Below are 22,183 nucleotides of genomic sequence, written 5' to 3' on the forward strand. Positions count from 1 at the left end.
TTATGCTTCTCTCCACTCATTTATTTCGATACTTACAAATCAGGAATTTTGTTAAACACTCTTTCTCCCATCTGGATCAGCCACCTGCTCATAGTGACTTCTGTGATTATTTGATTGAAATCCCAAACACCTAATCAGCCAGTTTACTACACTTTTTACACTTAAACAACCTACAAACCTCACCAAGGATGCTTGCGTTAAGGACATGGAAGTAGACATATCGGACACTTTGTGGGCCAATGGGTTGAAGAAGATTAAAGAATGCTCTGTTAATGCCAGATTACAACTTAGGCAATTCAAAGTCCTTCATCGTTTGCATTTCTCTAAAATAAAGCTAGGCAGCATTTTTCCATCTATTTCCTCATTGTGTCATAAAATGCAAATCAATGGAAGGAACCATTGCCCACCTTTTCTGGTCTTGCCCTACACTTTTTTGGGCAGAGATATTTAATATGTATAACCGGATTTATGACTTAAAATTAAAGCCGGATTGTATACTTGCAGTGCTAGGCTGCTCCCTAACCTCACTGGCACTTAGACGTCCTCTTCAGAAACCCTTAATGTTTGACATGATTGTAGCTAAAAGCTATTGTAGCTATTCTTAGAGCCTGGAAATCACCATCTCCTCCCTTGTTTAGGGTTTGGCTATGAGAGAGGATTGCATGTTTGTATATTGAAGAGGTTCATTATCGTCTGGCTGACACTCACTTTAAATTTGTTGAAATCTGGGGCCCTTTTCTTAATCATATTATGGGGATTCAACATAAATTTTAACGCATTTGATTGCACTTTGTGTTTATGTGAAACCGCATCTCTGCCAGACCCTGATCCCTTCCTGGACTTGTTCCCCACATCTTTTGGACTTGAACTCTGTTGCCCTGTCTAACTTCATACAGAAGATCATCTTCTTTGGACACTAGCATTTCTCTTTAACTTTTGATTTTGACTGGCTAACCGGTGGGGGTTTTTTCTTTTCTTTTATTGTTTTCCTGTTCTGGTTTTTTGGTTTTTTGGTTTTTGTCTTACTTTCTGCGCTTGGATGTCATTGTTTTTTATTTGATTTTATGTAATTTTAAGTTAAAATCTTGTAAATAAACATTAAAAAAAATGTAAAAAAAATAAATAAATAAATAAAACTTTAAGAGCAAGTGTTTTAAAAAAATATCTCCAAGCATACCGTCTATTTACCAGAATACGTTTGTTGGTTTTTGTTTTAGGGTTTTTTTTTTTTACATTGCCTTATTTCTTTGTTGCATGACTTCCAGGCTAGGCCCTTATCAGTCTACACAAGATGACCAGCAAACCACAAACCCAGTCAATGCCACACAGGGGCGCCATTAACTCACAGCTAGGCTCAGCATCATTCATCACAATTAGCACAACAAAACAAGCAAGTTCAGCTTCATTCGGCTAGTGTGCACTGCTCACTGGTGCAACAGAAATGCCAGACTGATGATTTAAGCATTTGTCAACCATATAGTTGGTTTCATAATATAAATTCATAATGTTAAATCTTCTGCTTAATGAAATACGTGCAATAGACACAGAGCAGCCTCTCAGAAAACCAGTAATTGAATTGACTCACCTTTTTTCAAATCATCTTTTTTGGACTCAGGATAAACTATCCATCATTTTAATATCCATTCATTTCATGTCTTTGGAGCACGAAGGCGATCCACACAGAGAGCACTCCTGACTGACGCTCTGTGGCTCTGGGGGAAACTTTGGGGCATGTCCAAACAAGCCCTGGCACCCCGTCCCTCCACATATTCACACCCCCTTTTTTCCCTCACGTGTGAGTAGTATGGGTATCAGTCTACGGTGTAACTAAAACTACACTAAATCCTGTTTATGGTTATGTTCTGTCTACAATCACGAGTCAGATATGCGCAAAGGCCTAGTTGAGTGGCCTGCATGTACGCACAGTGCCACTGTTTGACGTGAAGATGATCATCTCCAAATTCAGCAAGTGTGTTGCTTAAATGTGTATTTAATCAAGAAAACATTACATTTCCAATTGTAAGGCTGCATTAAAACTGTGTTTAAAGAAATCTGGATTTCACCCCTGCTGCGCCTCGGGCTGGATTGTGTCCAAGCTGACTGGAATGACTCGCAACTCGTGATCCCCCATTCTTAGTAGCACCAGACTTTAAAATGTCCCCCCTCCCAATAATCTCTCTTTGCAGCTTGCAGCCGTATGTAGTGTTAGATGCAGCGCTCACAACCAATTTTAGTCCTTAGTACATTTCTACAAGCTTGTAAAGACACACATGCGTCCTTGGATTAATCGCTAATTTCGTATTTATTTTTTTGTTTTATTTAATTTTAAAATGACCATGGGTACTGCTGTAGCTGTGCAGAAAAAGAAGAGAAAAGATTTTATACCTTACTTTCTGGGATTTGTAATATTTTTGTATTGCACGGTCAGTCTCCTTTCAGTAACAGCAAAAACAGCACAGGAAAGTCACTCTGTCAGGGTGCGTCGGGCCGTGGGTAAGCATATCTGAAACAAGTGCGTGCGGGATTTTTGGGTTACTTTGTAACATTTTAGAACTGCCACAATAATCCGAGGGAGTTTTGTTTTATAGTGACAATGTGTTCATTGTGTCATGAGTTATGTCACGGTAATAATGTGTGCGTAATTATGTGGCATAGCAACTGTGGCAATGTTTGCTCTACTAATCGTCGCGTGTTATTGGCATGAAAGACCGTGTAACTGCCATGAAAAGAGATCTAACCATCTTGGCAGAGCGCTCTAGCAACTTGCTGGCTTCTTGGGGTGACAGTTTGTGTGTATGAGTTGTTAAGAGTCGTTATTAGAGTCGGTGCTTTCGTCTTTTATTTGATAATATTCTGGCGTGTATTTGTCAGGGGCTAGATTTAAGAAGTTGAAAATAGGTTTTATCACACAACCGTTACTGGAGGCGGCTGATTCATCCTCATCCCAGTCTCCATAAAGATAATCTCCCTCAGGCTTTCTGTACTGACGTATTCGACCAAAATGGCCAGACTGAAACTTTTCTGTACAATTAGATTTTAGTTCACTTTACTAAAATGTTCTAAAATATTTTTTCTCCCTTATTTTTCCATTAGTTTACTATAATAGCCTTGATTTGAACGCGTGTGCGTGTTGTTTCTGCTGTTTTAGAGAATGAGACAGAATGCATCCCGCCACAGTCCTCTGAGTTTCCTGAAGGCTTCTTCACAGTGCAGGAGAGGAAGGACGGAGGGCTCATCATTTATTTTATGCTTATTTTCTATATGCTTTTGGCTGTCTCTATAGTCTGCGACGATTACTTTCTGCCATCATTAGAAGTAATCAGTGAACGTAAGTTCTACATAACACACACGTTTCCAATAGAACATCTGCTTATAAGGTGTAGGCTTGGGTGGATGTTCTCATTGTATTTTTGCACTGTGTGATTATCAGAGTAATCGGGATTTATAACAACAGATTCTAACACAATTTCTTGATTTACAAGGTGGGAGCCAAATCTACACATACAGTGTGAGGAAATATTTAACTTACTGAACATTTTAAGTAACAAATAAAGCTGTTAGTCAGTTAATCCTTTGGTATAGTTAATGTAAACTTATAGTTTGGTCTTTGCAAAGTCTACAAACATTGTGAAAGTTTTCAACTTTATGAAACTATCCCTCCAACACCTAAGTATATTTTATTTAAAAAAAAACATATCCTTTTTTAATAGACGATCAAACCATGAAATCAACTGACTGACTAAACAAGCCCACAGTGGGCAAATATAAAATGTAATATCACAGACAAATCCTTAAAATAAATATATCAATCTGTTAATGGGCCATTTGAGGAGGGATTGTGCTATTGTTGAACAAAACTGTGCATTATAATTTTTGTTTTTGTGTGTTATTTTGGACCTCTCTCAGGCCTGGGATTGTCACAGGACGTAGCAGGAGCCACGTTTATGGCAGCTGGGAGTTCTGCACCTGAACTAGTCACAGCCTTCCTAGGTAATCGCAAATTAAGTAAAAACCTAATTATGATAACGATGACCCCAGTATGATCATCTGTGTCCTTGTGGTGTTCCCCAGTCTGACACAGTGACTTTACCACATGGGAACAAAAAGGAAAAGTGTCCTTGAATTAGGCTATTTTAACTTTCAGCTCTTTATTTCTTTTCCCTGTCATGCTTCCTCATTGCTCCTGGCTTCAAAGCTAAAATGTGCTCTTTACTGTCAGGTGTGTTTGTGACAAAAGGGGACATTGGGGTCAGCACCATTGTGGGATCGGCTGTCTACAACCTGCTAGGAATCTGTGGTGCCTGTGGACTTTTAGCCTCTATGGTACATTCTGACACGATAACACATAAGATACAGACAAACATTACACTTCTGCTAACTACTTGTGTGTAGCAGTTGCACTTTTGCTCAGCCAAAACAGAAAGATCGTTGTGTTTTATGAGCCTTAAACCTCTTATTTTTGTTCGCTTTATCAGGCTGGGCGTCTCACCTGTTGGCCACTATTCAGGGACTGCCTGGCATATGGGATCAGTGTTGCTGCTGTCATTGGGATTATTTCAGATAACAAAGTTTACTGGTGAGTGTATTTGTGTGTACTGACTCATCATTACATGAATCATCTTAAGACCTTTCACCACATACAAACAGGGGTTGAGTTTGGGTTGTAAAAGACTTTGTCCTTTTATAAGAGACTCTATTTTATAACCCAAAGGGTGGTAACAAGATACAAAGTCATTTACAGCGTTTTATTGCCTCTTGTGATGTAGAGAAAAACAAATTAAAAGAGATCACAACACAATTTGTGTCCAGGTATTTACAGGTTTGTTTTTTCTTTTTGGTTTTTATGGTACTGTCATAACTATATCCATGGCTAAAAAAAAAGCAACAACAATTTGGAGAATTACACATGGAAAATATGTTGAAATAATCCAGTGGTACACAAGCCACTGAAAAGTATGTTTTCTGACCTTAATTGAGGGAAGTGAGACCTGCAGCTTTTTAGATGTTGATCTGGGTTCTTTTGTGACCTCCTGGGTGAGTCATCGAAGAACTCTTGAAGTATTTTTGGTAGGCCGGTCACTCTGGTGAAGGTTCACCACTGTTCCATGTTTTCTCCATTTGTGGATAATGGCTCTCACCATGGTTCATCACTGCTATTACTTACATTGACATAATAATTGAAAAGTGCGTTTTGTATTTACTCAGGTTATCTTTGTCTAATATTAAAATTTGTTTATGTTCTGAAACATATAAGTCTGACAAATATGCAAAAAAACTAAAAACTCAGGAAGGGGACAAATGCTTTTTCACAGCATTGTATGTTTTATTTACAATATTTTTCATTTACAGTATGTCAATGAACTATTAATGCTCAAACTGTGTAATTTGTTGACAGGTATGATGCTGCCTGTCTCCTGCTGGTCTACGGCGTTTACATTGTGGTTCTGTGCTTTGACCTTCGCATCAGTGAGTTTGTCCTGAGGAAGCTGAGCCCTTGCTGCACGTGTCTGGGGTCAGGTTCGTGTGAAAAGATTGAGACACAGCGTCTGCTGGGTTGGAATGACGACACCAGTTTGCGAGTCCACAGTCGCTCCAGAACAGACAGTGGGATCTTCCACGATGAGTCAGGATACTCTCACCTGTCCCTCAGCCTACACGGACTCAATGAAATTCCTGAAGGTAAGCCGCACTTCTTAGTGGCACAGTAAAACTGCTTTCCTTCAACACCACTTTGAGTCATTCGCCTTCGTGTTTGATCTACGAGAGATGTATGATGTATATTCTCTCATACCAGCAGAGCATAAAAGTGTCTTTGCCGTCCCGGAGAGCGACCTGAAACGGATTCTGTGGGTACTGTCCCTGCCCATCATCACTCTGCTTTTCCTCACCATCCCTGACTGCAGGAGAAGGTTCTGGAAGCAGTGGTTCATGATCACTTTCCTCATGTCAGCAGTCTGGATCTCAGCTTTTACATATGTGCTGGTGTGGATGGTCACTGTAGTTGGTAAGATGGCTGTTTTAACTCTGAAGTCTGTAATAAAATTCTGTAGTTTTCATTAAACTTTTGCAGATTAGCTACAGGTGTAAATTAGCTCATCACCCACTGAGCCACAGCAGATCACAAGTGTTGAAACTTGTGAGAAAAATGTTGGATTTGCAGAGTACAGTCACATGTTGGTCTGCTGGTTAATTCCTGGGATGCCATTGTCTAGGCAGGTTCAGAGGGGGTCTATTGTAGCTCCAGTGGGCCATGTGCCTAGCCGGCCACAGCAATTAACAGGGGGCTCACCCCTAGGGAAACACAGTCACATGACGACTGGGTGTATACAGGGCTTCAAGAACCCCTCCACCTTCCATCTAGAAAAGAATGAACTATAGAACTATATTCCAAATTCAGGGTAAAAAGGCAATATTATCATGTGACAGTGGCAGGTCTACTTAATGTATAATGAGATTATTATCCAATAGTTCTCAGAAAGGCTCACATGCAGGGTAATACCAGGCATGTAGGCTCTGCACTGAATTGGACAGTACAGAGAACTCAGTCACAGTTCACAGGCAGGATTGTAAGGAATCATTTAAGGTGGTAATTAATATTGGTGAGTTGTTTTCTGGATCACTTTGCCTGAAATTTATTTATTTTCCTATGATGAATGTGGATTCTGGACAATGTCTAATAATGGACTTAATTTTCAAAAAGAGACCAGGAGCAGATGTGCTGTTTACTTAACTTGATAATAGGATTTCACATTTTTATGGAAGATCCACAGTACTATGTACTTTTGAGCCACCCCTCATTTCTTGATATTTAGCTTTGGTTCTTGAGAAATAGTTCCTTCAGTTTTCTTCAGGTTGAAGGTTTTCCTTAGCTGCTTTTTCAGTCATTTTCAGCGCTTCTACCTGACCCTTTACAAGGGAATGTTTCTGTTGAGCAACTTAACCCTGACGTATGAGTCATTCAAACAAAAAAAGTACCCAACCTAAGGGAAGAACCAGTGTTGTGTCGAAGGCGACTTCGCAGAGAACCAATGTTAATTTGTATCTTTAGGCACTTTGTTACTAGCAGCCTGTCGCAAAACATAATTTGTTCACATTTTTCACTGACTTGACTACAGAAGTGGCATCTCTTTAGTTGAGAATGTCAAGAAGCTATTCTTAAGGCTGGAAAACAGGGAGAGAAGTCTCCACAGCCATCTGTAAAACACAGAGGAGGCTCTGTCATGGGTTTGGCGCTTCATTTCAGTCAGGTGTGTTAGACACAGAAATTGTACTAACTGTTTTTGCCTGATATACTGCATTTCCATTAATCTCTGCACCTATTTCCCTTGCAAGACATAAAAAAAGTAGTAGTAGTTCAATATTTTTGCACAACACTGTATCTTGAAGTTATTGGTAGGGTAATCTGACCTTGTGTTGGCATTGTGTTTATGCAGGTGAGACCCTTGCTATCCCCGATACTATTATGGGACTTACTTTGCTTGCTGCTGGAACCAGTATACCTGACACCGTGGCCAGTGTGATGGTGGCCAGAGAAGGTAACACTAATTTCCAGTTTCATTAACTTCATTTAAAATTCCTGAACAACTGCTTGCTGTACATTTAAACTTCCACAGCTTGTTCACTCAAAATACAGGAATGTTGAATTCTTTAAAATTTCAATGTAAACTTTTTTTTTTCCTCTCTCTCTTAAGGGAAAGCCGATATGGCCATGTCCAACATTGTGGGCTCTAACGTGTTTGACATGCTGTGCCTGGGTTTGCCTTGGTTCATCAAAACTGCCTTTGTGGACACCAACAACCCTGTAGAGGTCAACAGCACCGGACTGGTGTTTATTTCCTGCACACTTCTGCTTTCAATTGTCTTCCTTTTCGTAGCCGTGCACATCAACGGATGGAAGTTGGACTGGAAGTTGGGAATCGTTTCTCTCATCTGCTACATCCTCTTTGCCACTCTGTCCATCCTGTATGAGCTGGGAATTATTGGGAATAATCCCCTAAGGCTGTGCAGCGACTGAGATCTGACCTTCTCAGGACTAAAGCCATATTTTCTGAGTAAAAACAAAAATGTTAAGCTTTTAAAAATGTACAAATACTAAGTTGCTACGGCACGCATACGTGATGGTCACCTCAGTGAATGATCTATTGTTAATATATTTTACCAAAGGTGGCAATGTTCCTAGGATCATTCTTTTGGGCGTGTACACCAAGATCCAGACAAGACCAGTATCATCACAAGGCCCATCTTCACATTGCAAGAAATTCCCTGTCTTACATAAGGGTCATGAACAAAAAGCTACTGCTCCCACAGGTTTACTGCAGATTTCCAATAAGAAAAGAAATAAAAGGTTTAAACTGAACTCATCTGGCCTTGTCCTCCTTTTTAAGAGGGTGGTTGAGCTAAAACAAAGACTTATTTCTCTGATAAGCTTTTATGAGCGAGAAAGAATGGTTAGAGCCATAAATAGTTAAAAAAAGAAAAAGAAAGAAAAACTTTCCACTCATCTTCAGTTCCCTAAAACTGTCACGCATTTTTTTCACAACCAAGTTTGCAATGCTTGCGTGGACTTTAGACACTAATCTACCCTCAGAACAAACCCAACAAAGCTTAGTTCAAGCTAAGCACAAAAACCTTCCAAAAAAAAAAAAAAAGAATTTGTTCAAAACTGTAGCAAACCTAATTCAAATAAAAATAGTTTAAAATCCCGTTTTAATCTGTAGCTTTGATGAAATCTTTCTAACAGCTTGAGGACACACTGTTATGCATCTTTTTTGCAGCACTGATGTCTAGTTAGGTGTCCGTATTGTATTCCCCCGACATACACGTGCCATAATATACCTAAAAACAACAAACAAATCTAAACAAAACAGCTACTTTTGGCTGTATTCTTATTAACAGGTCGCCACAGCAGGTAACTCAGTTTGTCAGGATTATGCCAAACCCACTCGCGATCTAACTAAAAATACTCAACTTTAATAACTTTAAGCTTGAAGGTTTAAATACTTGAATATCTTTTTGTTCCTATAAAATAAGCTCATACTGAGTTTCATCTGTGGACTATTGTGGTATTTTTTATATTTGAAGTTGCCACTGTAGAACACTGTTCTTGGAGGGTGGGGGCAGAACTACAGCAAAAGTTTACACAATGAAGAACAACTTCGAGACTTTGATCTCAGGAGAATTTACAACCACCAAGTTTAAAAATTACAAACTTTATTTGGTCAAATAAACTGTCTCACAAATTAAAAAGGGTTTATAAAACAAAATAGCTATGTAGTTTACATTAACAAACAAAAGGACGAAAGAAAGAAACAGTATACACGTGAAGATATGAAGTAATTGTGTTTTTAAAACAAAACAAAAGATCATTGGCAAGGGGACTGAATGTGTACGTGTTAGCTTCACTTCTACAAAGGATCTAGGCGTTTCGATCAATACGGACGTCCACCTCTCGGCCATTTATCTTGGTTCCATTCATCATCCTGCAGGCCTTCTCAGCACTCTCTGGAGAGTCGAATCTCACCGTTCCGCATCCCTTCGACTTTCCATTCTCCATCTTGATTTCTGCAAACATTACCTGACCTGTAGCAGAAAAGAATGAGCAACGGCTGAATTTTGAAAGCAGAATCTTTAACAAAGTGCTGATTAAATCTTAGATTTTGGCCTTTGTTTTCAGCGATCAATTGTGGTGAAATGCCAGAAGTGCTCCAGTGGTTCATGAATTAAACAGAGAATAATTAATTCAGTGGTCTATAATAAGCGAAACACTTACCACAGTGACTGAACTTGTCTTTCAGTTTTTGCCATGTCAAATCATAGGACAGCTATAAAACAAAAATATACTTCAGTCATTACATTAGTCAGCATTAACACATTTACAGCTGACCTTTGTACATAGGGCTGTGCGATATGACCAAAATCTCATATCCCGATATTAAGACATCTATCGTCCGATAACGATATAAATCACAAAAATTTAACATTTTCTATAAATTCTGTGAATCTCGGGCAGCTCGACTTGCGTGAAGTGTTTCCAGCTGGGCGTCGCGTACCTGGAGTCGAGTGTTTTAACTGATGCATGAAACTATACATTTTTAGACATAAGTTGTAAGGGCCGCCGTTTTCTTTGTGAGTATTTATTACACGGCGTGCTGCGAGGAAAAGCCTGTTCTAACGTTTGAGTCTAAGGTTTATTTTTTTTAGCACCTGACGGCTCTTTTTTGCTTCTCATCCGTAAACACTGCATCTTTCACGTGATTCAGTTTATTTTGAAAAGTCACAACAGGATCTTGAGCTTTATTGCGAAAGGTTTATGTGGAACATAAACAAGCGGACACGCGGTGGTTTTACCGTCGTTGTTGCTAACGACAACGCATAAAAACAAACGCTTGTCTGTCTGTAGTGTGGTTATAAATATAAGAGAAAGTGAGAACTTTAAGAAATTAATATAGCCACTACAGTGACCATCAAAATAATGAAAAAATATTGCCGAAAACGTTTATTTTGCAACACCACGAAACAAACGATAGCGTAAAATGAAACGATAAGACGTTTTTATATCGTCATCCGATATATATCGTTATATCGAACAGCCCTATTTGTACAGGAATCAAACATGTCAAAGATGACATTGAACTGATCATAAATCCTCCAAGCAAAAATTTACGATTCATCGAAGCACACCACATATTATTAATAACTTTGTGTGCTTATGCAGCTATCCAATCAAAGGCCCAGCAACAATATATTTAATGACATCTAATGAACGTTTATCACGTTAAAGTTTAACTGATCATGTTAGCACAGCGAACTGATTAAAGAAGCAGTAAATTTTGATACACAAATGTCTTGAGAACACATCTAAACAAAAGAGGAATGATGGGGGGGTTACAAGAAATTCTAACACAAGTGATGTTTGCTAAACCTGGACCTTTGAATGCCCCTTTAACATTTTAAACTTTGAGTGGCAGCATACTATAGTGCTTGCACTATGACTACTATCACTATCACAACTGACTGTATAGGAAGATAAGGATGTCCACAGATGTAACAGCTCTGAAAATCAGAATAAATGAACATGGTTTTATTTCTGCTTACATTTCGCACAAATATCTGGCAACCTGCTTTGGACCCTGAGCCTCTGTCCGACATGCCACCACCCATGTGGCCCGGCCCCCCGCCTCCATAGCCACCAAAGCCACGGTTCATGTCCATTCCTGACATTCCCAAACGGTCAAAGCTGGAGCCCATTCGATCCATCGACATATTTCCCATTCCCCCACCTGAGCACACACACACACACACACACAGAAGCGCACACAAACAATTTAACCTAATGCACAGTTAGGTTTTAACAGGGTCATGTTTGCAGTTTCCTGCACTGCTGCAGAACTACAAAGCCTCATGACAGATTTCTGTGAATTGGGACTTTAAAAACACTTTGCACCGCTTTATGAATAGATTTTTATTAACTTATTCTAATAAAATGTAACCGAAGTGTATCTAAACAGTGCAGAAGAGGATTGATTTTCCACTTCCGAACTTGCTATCACAGAAGCCAATGTCGCCATGACACTGTTTATACAGTGGGTGCAGACTCTGTACCAGTTTAAATAATTAGTCACCACACTGCACGAAGAATCAATGGGAAAACTTCATTCTTTTGTGAAAAGAAAACATTTTAACTACTGACAAACCACTATACCCCTTTTTAGTCTCTAACAAACAAGTAATTGTCGATCTCTGTGAAAATAAATACTATAGCATTTGCTATAGTACAGGCAGCAGTGTTCTGAATACTTTCAGTCTAATAATTTAAACAAGCCCGGGATGAAATGGAAAAATACCATAAGGCTGGTCAACCAAAACTTGACAACTCCATCATAGATTCCGTCTTACACTGTAACTGTAAAGATTTTCAGGTTTGTGTGGGTTTTTTGGCATATATGAAACAGAGAAAGTGCATATTTTCTCTGTGGGTTGCTGTGGCCAGCCAGGCCCTCTGCTGTTTTTTTCTTGGTCTTCAAAATGCATCTCTTTTCTCCAAGTACCGTATTTTCCGCACTATAAGGCGCACTTAAAATCCTTTAATTTTCTCAAAAATCGGCAGAGCGCCTTATACTCTGGTGCGCCTTATCTATGAATTCTGGCTGTGTTTACTGACCTCGAACCAATTTTATGTGGTACACGGCGCTCAAAAATCAGTCAAAAAATGTTTTAGTAGGACTTTGCTAAGCTACGAAGCCACACTGCTTGATCGATTGTCTGAGCGTTACGGCTACCGTAATCAGGAGTCTCACGGCTCATAATAATCTGGGTCCAAAACTCCGTCTGCGTCAGGTCCCAAACGAACACTGTGTAAATACTTTCATCTCTAATAAAATGATCAGTGTTGCTGCTTTACCAGGTGTAACAATTAAGTTTAACATCCAGGCATGAAAACAGAATTTATTAAATTTAACCGAGTTAGAAGTTAGCAGATAGTTAGCTCGCTAGTTTCACTAGTTACCTAAACATGATATAGCATGTTCTGACTGAGAGATTTCTGGGCAAAAATAAAACGTACAGCTCTGCTATCACTTCCAACATGAATGAAGACAGAAAACTACACAGCAGTGACGTTTGTAGGGTTACTGAAGTTGGACTAGCTGGTATATGATGCTGTGCTAGTGATCGCTAGCGACACAGAGATGTTAGCATAACAAAGCATAAAACAGTGGGCCCAAAACTCCATCCGCTTCAGGTCCCAAAGTCAAACGAACACTGCAGCATCACTGAGAGTTAAAAACTTTCTAAATTATTTCATCTTTAATAAAATGATCAGTGTTGCTGCTTTACCAGGTGTAACAATTAAGTTTAACATCCAGGCATCCATGAAAACAGAATTTATTAAATTAAACAGAGTTAGAAGTTAGCAGGAAGTTAGCTCGCTGGTTTCGCTAGTTACCTGAACATGATATAGCATGTTCTGACTGAGAGATTTCTGGAAAAAAATAAAACGTACAGCTCTGCTATCACTTCCAACATGAATGTAGAGAGAAAACTACACAATAGTGACGTTTGTAGGATTACTGAAGTTGGGCTAGATGGTATATAATGCTGTGCTAGTGATCGCTAGCGACACCGCTATGTTAGCTTACCAAAGCATAACACAGTGAACCTGGAGAATGAACGCTAAACTTTTTTCCACTTGATAAAAGTTCCCGATGGTTTTTTTTGACAAATACAATCGCATGGAAAATTGCTGTAAACAGACCAAACTTCAGTAGGGGAGGGGAACAACTGAGATACCCCAGCCACAATATGAGGTTAGTCATTAATGTAAGATAAGATAACCTTTGTTAGTCCCACACGAGGGAAATTTGTTACAGCATAAAGCGGACAGTGCAAAGTTACATAGCAAAAATGAGAAAAAACACTAGAATAACATATACTGTTGTTCCGGTGTTTATAGAGCAGCTACCAGAGAATTCAACATTAATGAATTAATGGTACGGAAGTGGAGGAAGCAAGAGGAATGAGTTGAGTAAAGTTTGACTTATCTGACTGTTTTGTTTCGTTTAATGCACTTTATAATGCGGTCGCCTTATGTAAGAACACAGACCTGTTTGTCGACATAAATACCATAATGTGGTACATTTCCACAAATATGAGTGACACACACAAAGAAAGAATTTAACTCTATTTTTCTTTAACTCCTCACTGTTTTAGAGTAATCTAATTCATACAAAAAAACTGTTACATCTTATTCTTTATTTATGTTACCAAAAATAAAATGCATGCGGTGACCGAGTCTGTTGTGACTCTTAATAAGTAAGACGTATTAATACACTACTTTCTTAAATCTGTGTGACAACCATGACCACACGTTTCCACACCCACTGCTAAGTGTATGACAGTTCAGGAGATTAGGTTGCTGTAATCATCCATAAAGATCTAAGCTTCTGTTTCTCTATTCAAATGTTATCCTTTCCTGTAAGAAAGAAAACAGAGCCCCAATTTATGCAATGCTGCAAAGATGATGACTCTATGCTTCCCACATCATTGTAAAGCTTACCAGCAAACATTCAGCAACAACAAGGCTACCACTTTAAACAGGTAGGAAGCCTGATATGAGAGATGTTACTTATGTTATAGCAGGAAATCCTGTTAACTTTGTTTCATTTTTTTAATTTTTCCATGTTTATCAATTTACACTGTTTAAATTCAAGTAAAAGAGTTACATTTTACCAAAAGGGTCATACTTGGAAAAGACTAAATATATTAACTACTGGAAGGAAATTATGATTTGGGGGCAGCCCAAACTTTAAATAAGAGTACTGTTGTGGAGTCTCATGTACCTTTAATTACTGAAGAACTGCTATAAAAATGATATTTGAAACACTGTGTATTAAGATTTTTTTTTTCCTAACCTGTGCCTAATCCAGTTCCCATGTGCCCCATGCCACCACTGCCCATGCCTCCTCCAAAGCCTCCACCTAAAGAAGAGTGCAAGTTGATGCAAATTCGATTATACCACGATGCAGTAGAACTCACAGCCTCACTGAAGTGAGAGTATAACTTACCCATTCCTCCAAAAGAATCCCCAAATCCTCGATTCATTGGCATGTCACCGTGCCCAAAGTCCCGATCCATTCCACCCATTCCTGATCGGTACATATCTTAACGCCAAAAATACAACAAAAGAGAAACAAAACAATCAACAATAAAACGAGATGACACATTAGTTACCAATAACAAACAAGAAAACCTGATTTTTGGCCCACTGAGGGTAAAACACAGACTTACCTCCCATTCTGCCAACTGGTGCCATGTCCCTCCCTCCAAAGCCACCCATACTGCCCATGCTGTCCATGCCTCCAAAGCCTCCACTTGCACTACTCATTCCTATCAAAAGCAGAAGAGAAAAAAGAAATCTCCTTTGTTAACACCCAGGTAACCATGGTCATTCAACAGGAAAGAAACTCGTAGGTAGCAAAAAGCTCACCTCCCCCAAGTCTGTTCATTCCACCATAACCTGATACATCCATACCTGGCAAAGACAAAGGAACATCGAATTACAAGAAACTGATGTAATTCCATAAAATCTACAACGTAAAAGCGCTTAAATATTATCTGGACAGAGCTCTGATCATTTCATTTCTTTGCACATCGAGGCTAATAGAAAAACAGACACTGGTATGTTGCATATATGTCAGTCTAACTTGAACACAGTTAATATTGCCTTGAGACCCTAATTTGATGATCAGCTAGTGGAAATGTAATTCTGTCGGATAAATATTGGCTTGTAAAGACAAACTGTTGCAACTCGGCATATATATGACACACTTTGCACTGAATATAATTTAAACCTAATATCTCAAAAGCTGACTGACCTCCAGGTCCCATAGCGCTCATGCCGCCTCCACCACTCAAGCGGTTGGCATTGATGGGTTGACCTCCTGGCCCCAATCCCATGCCAATACCACCTAGACCACCTACACAAAGAAGAAAAATTCCTTCTGTATTGTCTCCAACCACAAGAACTGCTCAAGACATACTTCATACATACTAAAGGCGCACTGCCATTTTGGTGAACAAATTATTTATTCACTCACACACCATCTTGTTAAAATGCAGCTGTTCACTTCCTGTTCTGGTAAGACGCGTTTACTTGATTAATGATAATAAATTTTTTAAATTACGTTTTTCGCTTATGATGAGGGAATAACAGCAAACTCACGTGGTAACTGAGGTGCTTTTTCTACTTGCCGAAAGTCTTCAGCGGGTAGAGATTTCTCATCCTGCAAGACCAAGCATTTTTCTTTGCCCACATATTCACATCCTCTGCATAGCTTAAAGCACATTGTAACTTAACAAACAAAAACAAAAACAACACACACGTACCATTTTTACGTGCATCTGCCTGTCAAAGAGCATCTGCCCATTAAACATGGCTGGAATCAACATCAAGGAGAATGCTGTGGTAAATATTGTACAGAATAAGTTCTTTTTCTCTTTTTGTTTCTTTTTTAATTAATACTTAATTATAAAGGATACAAATGGCCTGCACAGCTTCCAGTGGCTGCTCAAAAGTCACTGTTCCCATCCCACGGCTCTTGCCATCTTTATCTTCCTTTACATCTGCTCGCTTCACCACACCGGCCATACTAAACACCTCTTTTAACTTCTTCCACCCCACCTTAAAATCCAGCTGTTGAACAACAGAAAGACACCAGTGAGTTTAATAAACAGGAAAAAAAAAAAGATTACTACACAGATTTGGAAACCGCTATACCTCCATATCAGTGACAGCCATACTGTGCACACTGTGTGGTAAAGATTGCACAGCAGAGCTTTTGTAGCCGTCTCTTATGGAAGGTGGTGACGGTGGTACAGTGGGGAGTTCATTTCCCATTTTCAGTACGAAGACAAAGTAAAGTGGATTATACTACTGCTTACGGTAAACAGTAAACATTAGTGGATAGATATCACATGAAAGGGGTTAAAACAATACTACCGTATGTCAGTAGTTATCTAGTTATTTTCGCTTACTTAGGGGTCTACTAACTCTTTTGGTTGGGGTAGAACAGTGGTGCAGGGTTTAGCACTGTCACCTCAAAACAAAAAAGGGGTTTGAATTCACCGGCCAGCTAAAGCCTTTCTGTGCCTGTGTGGGTTCTCTCCAGGTTGACCGCCCTCCCCCAACAATAATTCTAAATTACATGTTTGTGTGTAAACAGTTAACGGTAACTGTAATGGTGAAAGTGGATTTGCTTGCTAAACAGTTGTAGCTACAGCATATACACATATAATAAAAAACTTTTTGTTTTGTTTTTTAAATTACACAATGTTTAGGCCCAGCTGAAGCGCCATTAAACTCTGGTGGCCTGCCAGGCTTAAAACAGACTGGCACAAATCCTGTAGAAACATATGATTGTGGACGTATTTCACAGCTGGTCAAATATTTAATTAGTAATACTAATCTCTGGTGCCAAGCTATTAAATTACTTTAAAGCCTTCCCTATGTATACGAGTGTGCTTGGCAGATGTCTACAATTGCAAAGTGGTAATTAATGTTTAATAACATTTCCTTACATTAGCTACAAACACAGTGTTGCCAAGTCGCCCAGCCTCCAGTGCATGGATGACTTCAGGTGGGATGTTAGGGTTGTTAGCAATGGAGGGCGGGAGGTTCATCACACCAGGCCCCATGTCCTGCCCACGGCCTCCCTGTTGACCCCCTCCCATGCGTTGCAACACACGGCGGGCATGCTCTCCATCAGGGTCCTTAAATAGAAAACATTACCATTTAATCAATATTCTACATTATCACAAATGCTAAATTTGTGATAACATTTAAGAAAAACAACTAAAACTAGAAAAATTCAGTGTCATTTTAATTTAGTGGTACATTGCTGGATATTTTCAGATCTGATGTTAACAAAAACATATGTAATGTAATAATGCTACATCATGGTTACTACCACAATCTTTTTATGACTGCTTCATTTGCCCACAATCAACAGAAAATAGCAACTTGAGATCAGCTTTTCTTAAAAAAAAAAAAAAAAGAACAGCTAAATATAATCCGCAATCTATGATTCTCACCTCCTTGATGTTGAGTGGCCTTCCACTCAGGTCATGTTTATTCATAGTTAATACTGCCTTCTTCACAAACTCCTCATCTTTGAACTCCACCACACTGTTGAACGAGGCAAACGGAGACGCCACATGAGTCAATGCGAGCACAACACATAAAAACAAAAAGTTGTTTCTTTGAGAAAAATAGGGTTTCTTACCCACACCCCTACGAAGGTGGCATCACAGGAGTTCAGGAGTCACAGAAGGAGGGAACAAAATACAGTTAAAAACAAGATATTACAAACAAAAACATAATATAACATCTCAACTAGTTTTTAATATGTTTTTTTATGCATGTTGGCCATATTTTCCCTGCTGGCTTGAGCCGGCTGGTTTTTAACTTTACTGCAAACAAGAAAAAATGCTGAAAAAAAACAAAAACAAACATCCATCACATTTCTTAATAATTAAAGATATTACAAGAAGAAAAATATCTAAACAGTAATATATAAAGGTTGCGGTTAAAAAACAAAACAAAAAAACAAACACATTTGTCAGTAATATTTAAACATTCTATTATTTTACCTGAAAATATTTAGGTTTTGAACTGGACATTGATTACCACGATAGATGAAAAAAGCAACAACAAATGTATTTAGTACATTGTTTAGGATTAACAAGTTGTGACTTTAAGAGAAAAATTGTGTGGTTCATCTTTAAATCTATTGCATCATTTGTTGCCATTTAACATAAAGACATAACAAAAACAACTACGTGGTCTTTTGCAACTGCTTTGTTCCATTAAACAGAAAGCTTTGCCATATAACAGAATTGTAAAATAAAATTTTGAGACATGAGGGTCAATCAATAAGACCAATCACACAACCCCGCATTTCCCTTTGGAAAATGGCCAAACAAACAAACTTTTAAACCAATTGAAATGACAACAACAAAAGCAAAAGTATACTCTTAGATGAGTTCATTGGCTACATTTCCAAAAGTCAACAGGACATCTCCCTTTCAAATGAAAAATCAATCATTAGCCATCTTTCAGGCTCTAAACACAACCTATAGTGTCTCCAGTTCATTTAACCCAAAGGATCAGAGCCTAAAAGAGCACTACATTATTGAGAGCCTGCTGAGGGCATTTAAAACCTCGTGCAGCAATTTGGCCACATCACTTACCCTTGACTTTCCTTCAGCATCCTTAAAGAGCTCCACGTATGTAACCTCACCAACTACATGAGACATACAAAGGGAAAATACCAAAAGAACAAAGGAATTTAAGTCACCAAGTCTTCAAATCACCGCTGGCCTTGGCAATACAGCTACAGATGGAGATGTCCCCATTGATCAACAGCCAGCCCAGACCAACATCCCACCAGACAACACCATGCCTTTCTGGGCAGTGACTGAGACACCCAAAGGCCAAGGCCAGAAAAATAAAAACAAAAACAGCAAAAAACAAAAACACAGCTATATTAAACCTGGGAATTTCAAAATTCAAATCAAAAGACTTCAACGTGATCAGTTTAGCAACAAATTCCATTCAAGGCAGTTGAGATGTTTAAGCTGTCCTTTGACCTTTCAAAATATCTTTTTTGGGAACTCTGTATTTCATAAAGTAAAACATTGGAATATTTTTCATTGATACTAGCAAGATTCACCTTAATGCAGATGCAACAAAAACATTCAACAATCAAAATATTCCTTGCTGGATTGAGGTTACATTTTGGAGCTGACAATCCATTAAAACAAGTAACAATGTAACTACGTAAATCCTACTTTTTCCTCACATACATATCAGCCCAAGCTAAATTGGTGCCCATCCAAAAATAAATACATAAATAAAAGAATTAAAACTCCAATAACCTTAAATCACAATATGGTGGTTCCTTAATATCTGCACTAAGCATATCCACAAAAGCTACACACAAATTAGCTGGCGTTAGAAGCAGACGTTCAAGCTTGTAACAAAACAGAACAAAAGGTCAAAATCTTCTTTTCAGCTGAAGAGAGAGAGACAGAGGGAAAGACGCCATACCCATCACCGGGTAGATTACCTTTATCACGCATTAGATCTTTAATTGCCTGCCACTTCATATCATACGGGATATTGCTGATGAACACTCTGTTCCTATGAGCACCCTTCTTTTCTCCACCATGTTTGTCTTTGTAGGGATGGTAGCGGCCTCCTCTTCTGCCTCCAGAGGATTTCTCTTTACCATCATGCTTTTCTTTGGGGGGCTTGCCTTCTTCTTCCCTACAAAATACAGAGAAGTGCAGGTCAACATCTCTAAACATCTTCCACAGATCACTGGGGCATCAAATTAAAAATCTACCCTTAATAAATTTGTGAGTAATAGCAGACTCGTCCTTTGTGATTTGCTTTAGAAATTTAATTTATACCTTTTTTAACCTTATACATACAAAAAACTCTACTCATATTAATAAATTCTATAATATGGATCTAAAGTAATAATAATAATAATGATAATATCATGATCTAAAATAGCCATACCCACACACAGCAATATGCATGCATACGTGCTAGACAAACTTTGGATTTCTTTGCGTGTAAATGACAACTACGTGAGTAGATGAATGCATAAACAAATTAAAAGAAAAAGTATTCATGCAACTTCTGATTTCGCTAAAGACCAACATAATGAGGATTTTAACCAAATGTGACATTTTATAAATCCTTATGAAATACAGCACACATTTTAAATGAACTGATACTTTAATGCGTATAGAGCACTTTAAATGTATTAAGCCCGTATAATTTTTGTGCAACAGCGCGGAGCCATTAGCAGCTAACCGCAGGTTTGTTAGCATAGCATAGCGCAATGGCCATGAACAATTGCATTAAGATTAGAATGGGTGCTAACTAGTAAAAGCACAGCTTATTTTGCTTGTGGTTAACCTAACTAATTTAATTAAAGTAAGGCTGGCTTGTTGATTACTAGCGCTGAATTTCAGAGTTTCGTTAGCTTTAGCTAAATATGAAAGCACAACACAATGGAGAGTAGCACCTAACGGAGAATGACCCATTGCACCAGCCTTGTAACATTGTGGCCACAGTTTATGGAGATGCATATATACCTTAAAGTCTTACATTATATTTAAATTTAACACATATACTTCGACGTTATATTTCTTACAAGAGATTGGAGGATTCTTTGCTAACAATAGCTAATATTCAAGGACTCCATTTTAGCTAAGCTAGCTAACAGCGACGCAGAAGGACCGGACAATATTACAACTTTTTAACTCACATTTTCACACCGTTGGGTGTTTCTTCAGATGTCTCGTCGGGTTCCGACTTGACTGATTCAGAAATTTCCTCCTCCTGTGGTTCCTCTTTAGCCGTTTCAACATCTGCCATGTTGATGTTTATTTTCCCCACACACAACGCAGGATAACTCGATCGCTACGCAGTTCAAAATGTGCTGGGAAGATATGTGATTCCAACGCGAGATTTGGGAGCTGTTGCTAGGCATCGTGGGAGAATTGAATAGTATAGGTGTCAATGGACACGGGTGAAAAGAAAAAAATAAATCCTTTAAAAAGAATGTGGACGCGATTTCTCTCTAAATTGAGAACTGAAGAAAGTAAAAGCTTCTAATGCAGCGATTCTTACCTTTTTTCTTATGTGCCCCACTTTATTTTAGCAGTAAAAAGGATTCCAAATTGAGCAATGCCATGAGCAAACTTTTGTTTGTCCACCAAAGCCATTTTATACATGCACACAACAGCGTGCGAACAAGCGTCTACTAAAATGAAAATCGTTGGATACTGTGAAAATGTCTTCTAACAATATAGTGCAAAAGATTTCTTATAAGGTATTATAGAGCAACAACTATTTTATATGCGTATTTGTCCCCTTTCCAGATAAAAAGACAAAACAAAAAAGAAACATAAATTGGGGTGATGTTCGGGTACAGAATATACAGAAGTTCAGTGTTATAGAATCTGTTTAAACTTTCTTAAAATATGATCCAATAAAGCTCCAAGGTCCATCAAGCACATCAGGTCCCAGAGAATTGCCTGCTCCACTAATTTGATCTCCATAACATCTTTATGGCAGCGTTCCATCCTCAAACTGTTTGGTTTGTGTAGCTTTAAGTTTATTAAAAATGATCTGTTTGCTCGTTAGAAAGGCCAGTGCTATAATACATTTGTTTTCCTGTTTCAGACATTGTAATTCATAAAGTAATACCAGTATTACCTATAAACTACAATATTCCAGGCAGCACACTCACGGTGTCAGACTAAAATGTCCCATCTTATTGATTATCATGCAGAGCCAAGTCTATTCATCATTCCTGAAACTATTGATTAATGCACTTTTACTCCACTGCAGGAATACTTTCAATTTCGTCACACAATCAGCTTTAACATTTGAAGAGAATCTGCTCAACGAGCCCCGAGGAGATTCCACCAGTGGAAAAATACTTTGAAAGCAAATTTTTAACATCACAGTTTAAAGTTGCACAGTTGTACAGAACTCTTTGCCCAGCAGGTTTGTAGTCCTATAGAAACAGCAAGGTGCTGTTAATCGAATGCACTTGATTAACTGATCATCAGTAAGTGTGAGCACCTGCGTAAAAGCAAACATTTT

The 22,183-nt window shown here is 38.5% G+C and overlaps 2 protein-coding genes across 3 annotated transcripts; one reads left to right on the forward strand and one right to left on the reverse strand.

The window, feature by feature from the left end:
- Nucleotides 1-2,115: 2,115 nt before the first annotated feature.
- slc24a5 (solute carrier family 24 member 5) lies at nucleotides 2,116-8,358 on the forward strand. Of its 2 annotated transcripts, none has more exons than XM_084932137.1 (9): nucleotides 2,116-2,493; nucleotides 3,149-3,328; nucleotides 3,907-3,990; nucleotides 4,220-4,323; nucleotides 4,476-4,576; nucleotides 5,396-5,679; nucleotides 5,795-6,004; nucleotides 7,434-7,535; nucleotides 7,692-8,358. In XM_084932137.1, exons 1-9 carry the CDS (start codon nucleotides 2,331-2,333, stop codon nucleotides 8,012-8,014), a joined length of 1,551 nt encoding a protein of 516 aa, XP_084788263.1. In that variant the 5' UTR covers nucleotides 2,116-2,330; the 3' UTR covers nucleotides 8,015-8,358. The 2 variants fall into 2 exon arrangements, with proteins under 2 accessions (XP_084788263.1, XP_084788343.1); XM_084932217.1 differs by having other exon boundaries at nucleotides 5,798-6,004.
- Nucleotides 8,359-9,193: 835 nt separating this feature from the next.
- myef2 (myelin expression factor 2) lies at nucleotides 9,194-21,025 on the reverse strand. The gene is made up of 17 exons (XM_084932335.1): nucleotides 20,838-21,025; nucleotides 19,623-19,822; nucleotides 18,745-18,797; nucleotides 17,778-17,785; nucleotides 17,587-17,680; nucleotides 17,074-17,265; nucleotides 16,036-16,189; nucleotides 15,883-15,932; nucleotides 15,719-15,779; nucleotides 15,372-15,473; nucleotides 14,984-15,028; nucleotides 14,785-14,883; nucleotides 14,562-14,657; nucleotides 14,409-14,474; nucleotides 11,095-11,279; nucleotides 9,770-9,821; nucleotides 9,194-9,579 (listed from the first exon to the last, which is right to left on the reverse strand). Exons 1-17 carry the CDS (start codon nucleotides 20,945-20,947, stop codon nucleotides 9,416-9,418), a joined length of 1,731 nt encoding a protein of 576 aa, XP_084788461.1. The 5' UTR covers nucleotides 20,948-21,025; the 3' UTR covers nucleotides 9,194-9,415.
- Nucleotides 21,026-22,183: the final 1,158 nt, after the last annotated feature.

Source organism: Perissodus microlepis, chromosome 1 (genome assembly GCF_051167445.1).
Source record: "Perissodus microlepis isolate ML-2025 ecotype Zambia chromosome 1, ASM5116744v1, whole genome shotgun sequence".
Taxonomy (NCBI): domain Eukaryota; kingdom Metazoa; phylum Chordata; class Actinopteri; order Cichliformes; family Cichlidae; genus Perissodus; species Perissodus microlepis.

What these genes read in the sequence shown, in the direction of transcription:
- slc24a5 (XM_084932137.1), top strand. Translation starts at nt 2,331, where the DNA reads ATGACCATGGGTACTGCTGTAGCTGTGCAGAAAAAGAAGAGAAAAGAT. An exon ending in TCAGATAACAAAGTTTACTG is followed by an intron (nt 4,577 to 5,395) that starts GTGAGTGTATTT and finishes ATTTGTTGACAG; the next exon opens with GTATGATGCTGCCTGTCTCC. An exon ending in ACTCAATGAAATTCCTGAAG is followed by an intron (nt 5,680 to 5,794) that starts GTAAGCCGCACT and finishes CTCTCATACCAG; the next exon opens with CAGAGCATAAAAGTGTCTTT.
- myef2 (XM_084932335.1), bottom strand. Translation starts at nt 20,947, where the DNA reads ATGGCAGATGTTGAAACGGCTAAAGAGGAACCACAGGAGGAGGAAATT. An exon ending in GGATTCTTTTGGAGGAATGG is followed by an intron (nt 14,475 to 14,561) that starts GTAAGTTATACT and finishes ACTCTTCTTTAG; the next exon opens with GTGGAGGCTTTGGAGGAGGC. An exon ending in GCCAGATATTTGTGCGAAAT is followed by an intron (nt 9,822 to 11,094) that starts GTAAGCAGAAAT and finishes TTTGTTTTATAG; the next exon opens with CTGTCCTATGATTTGACATG.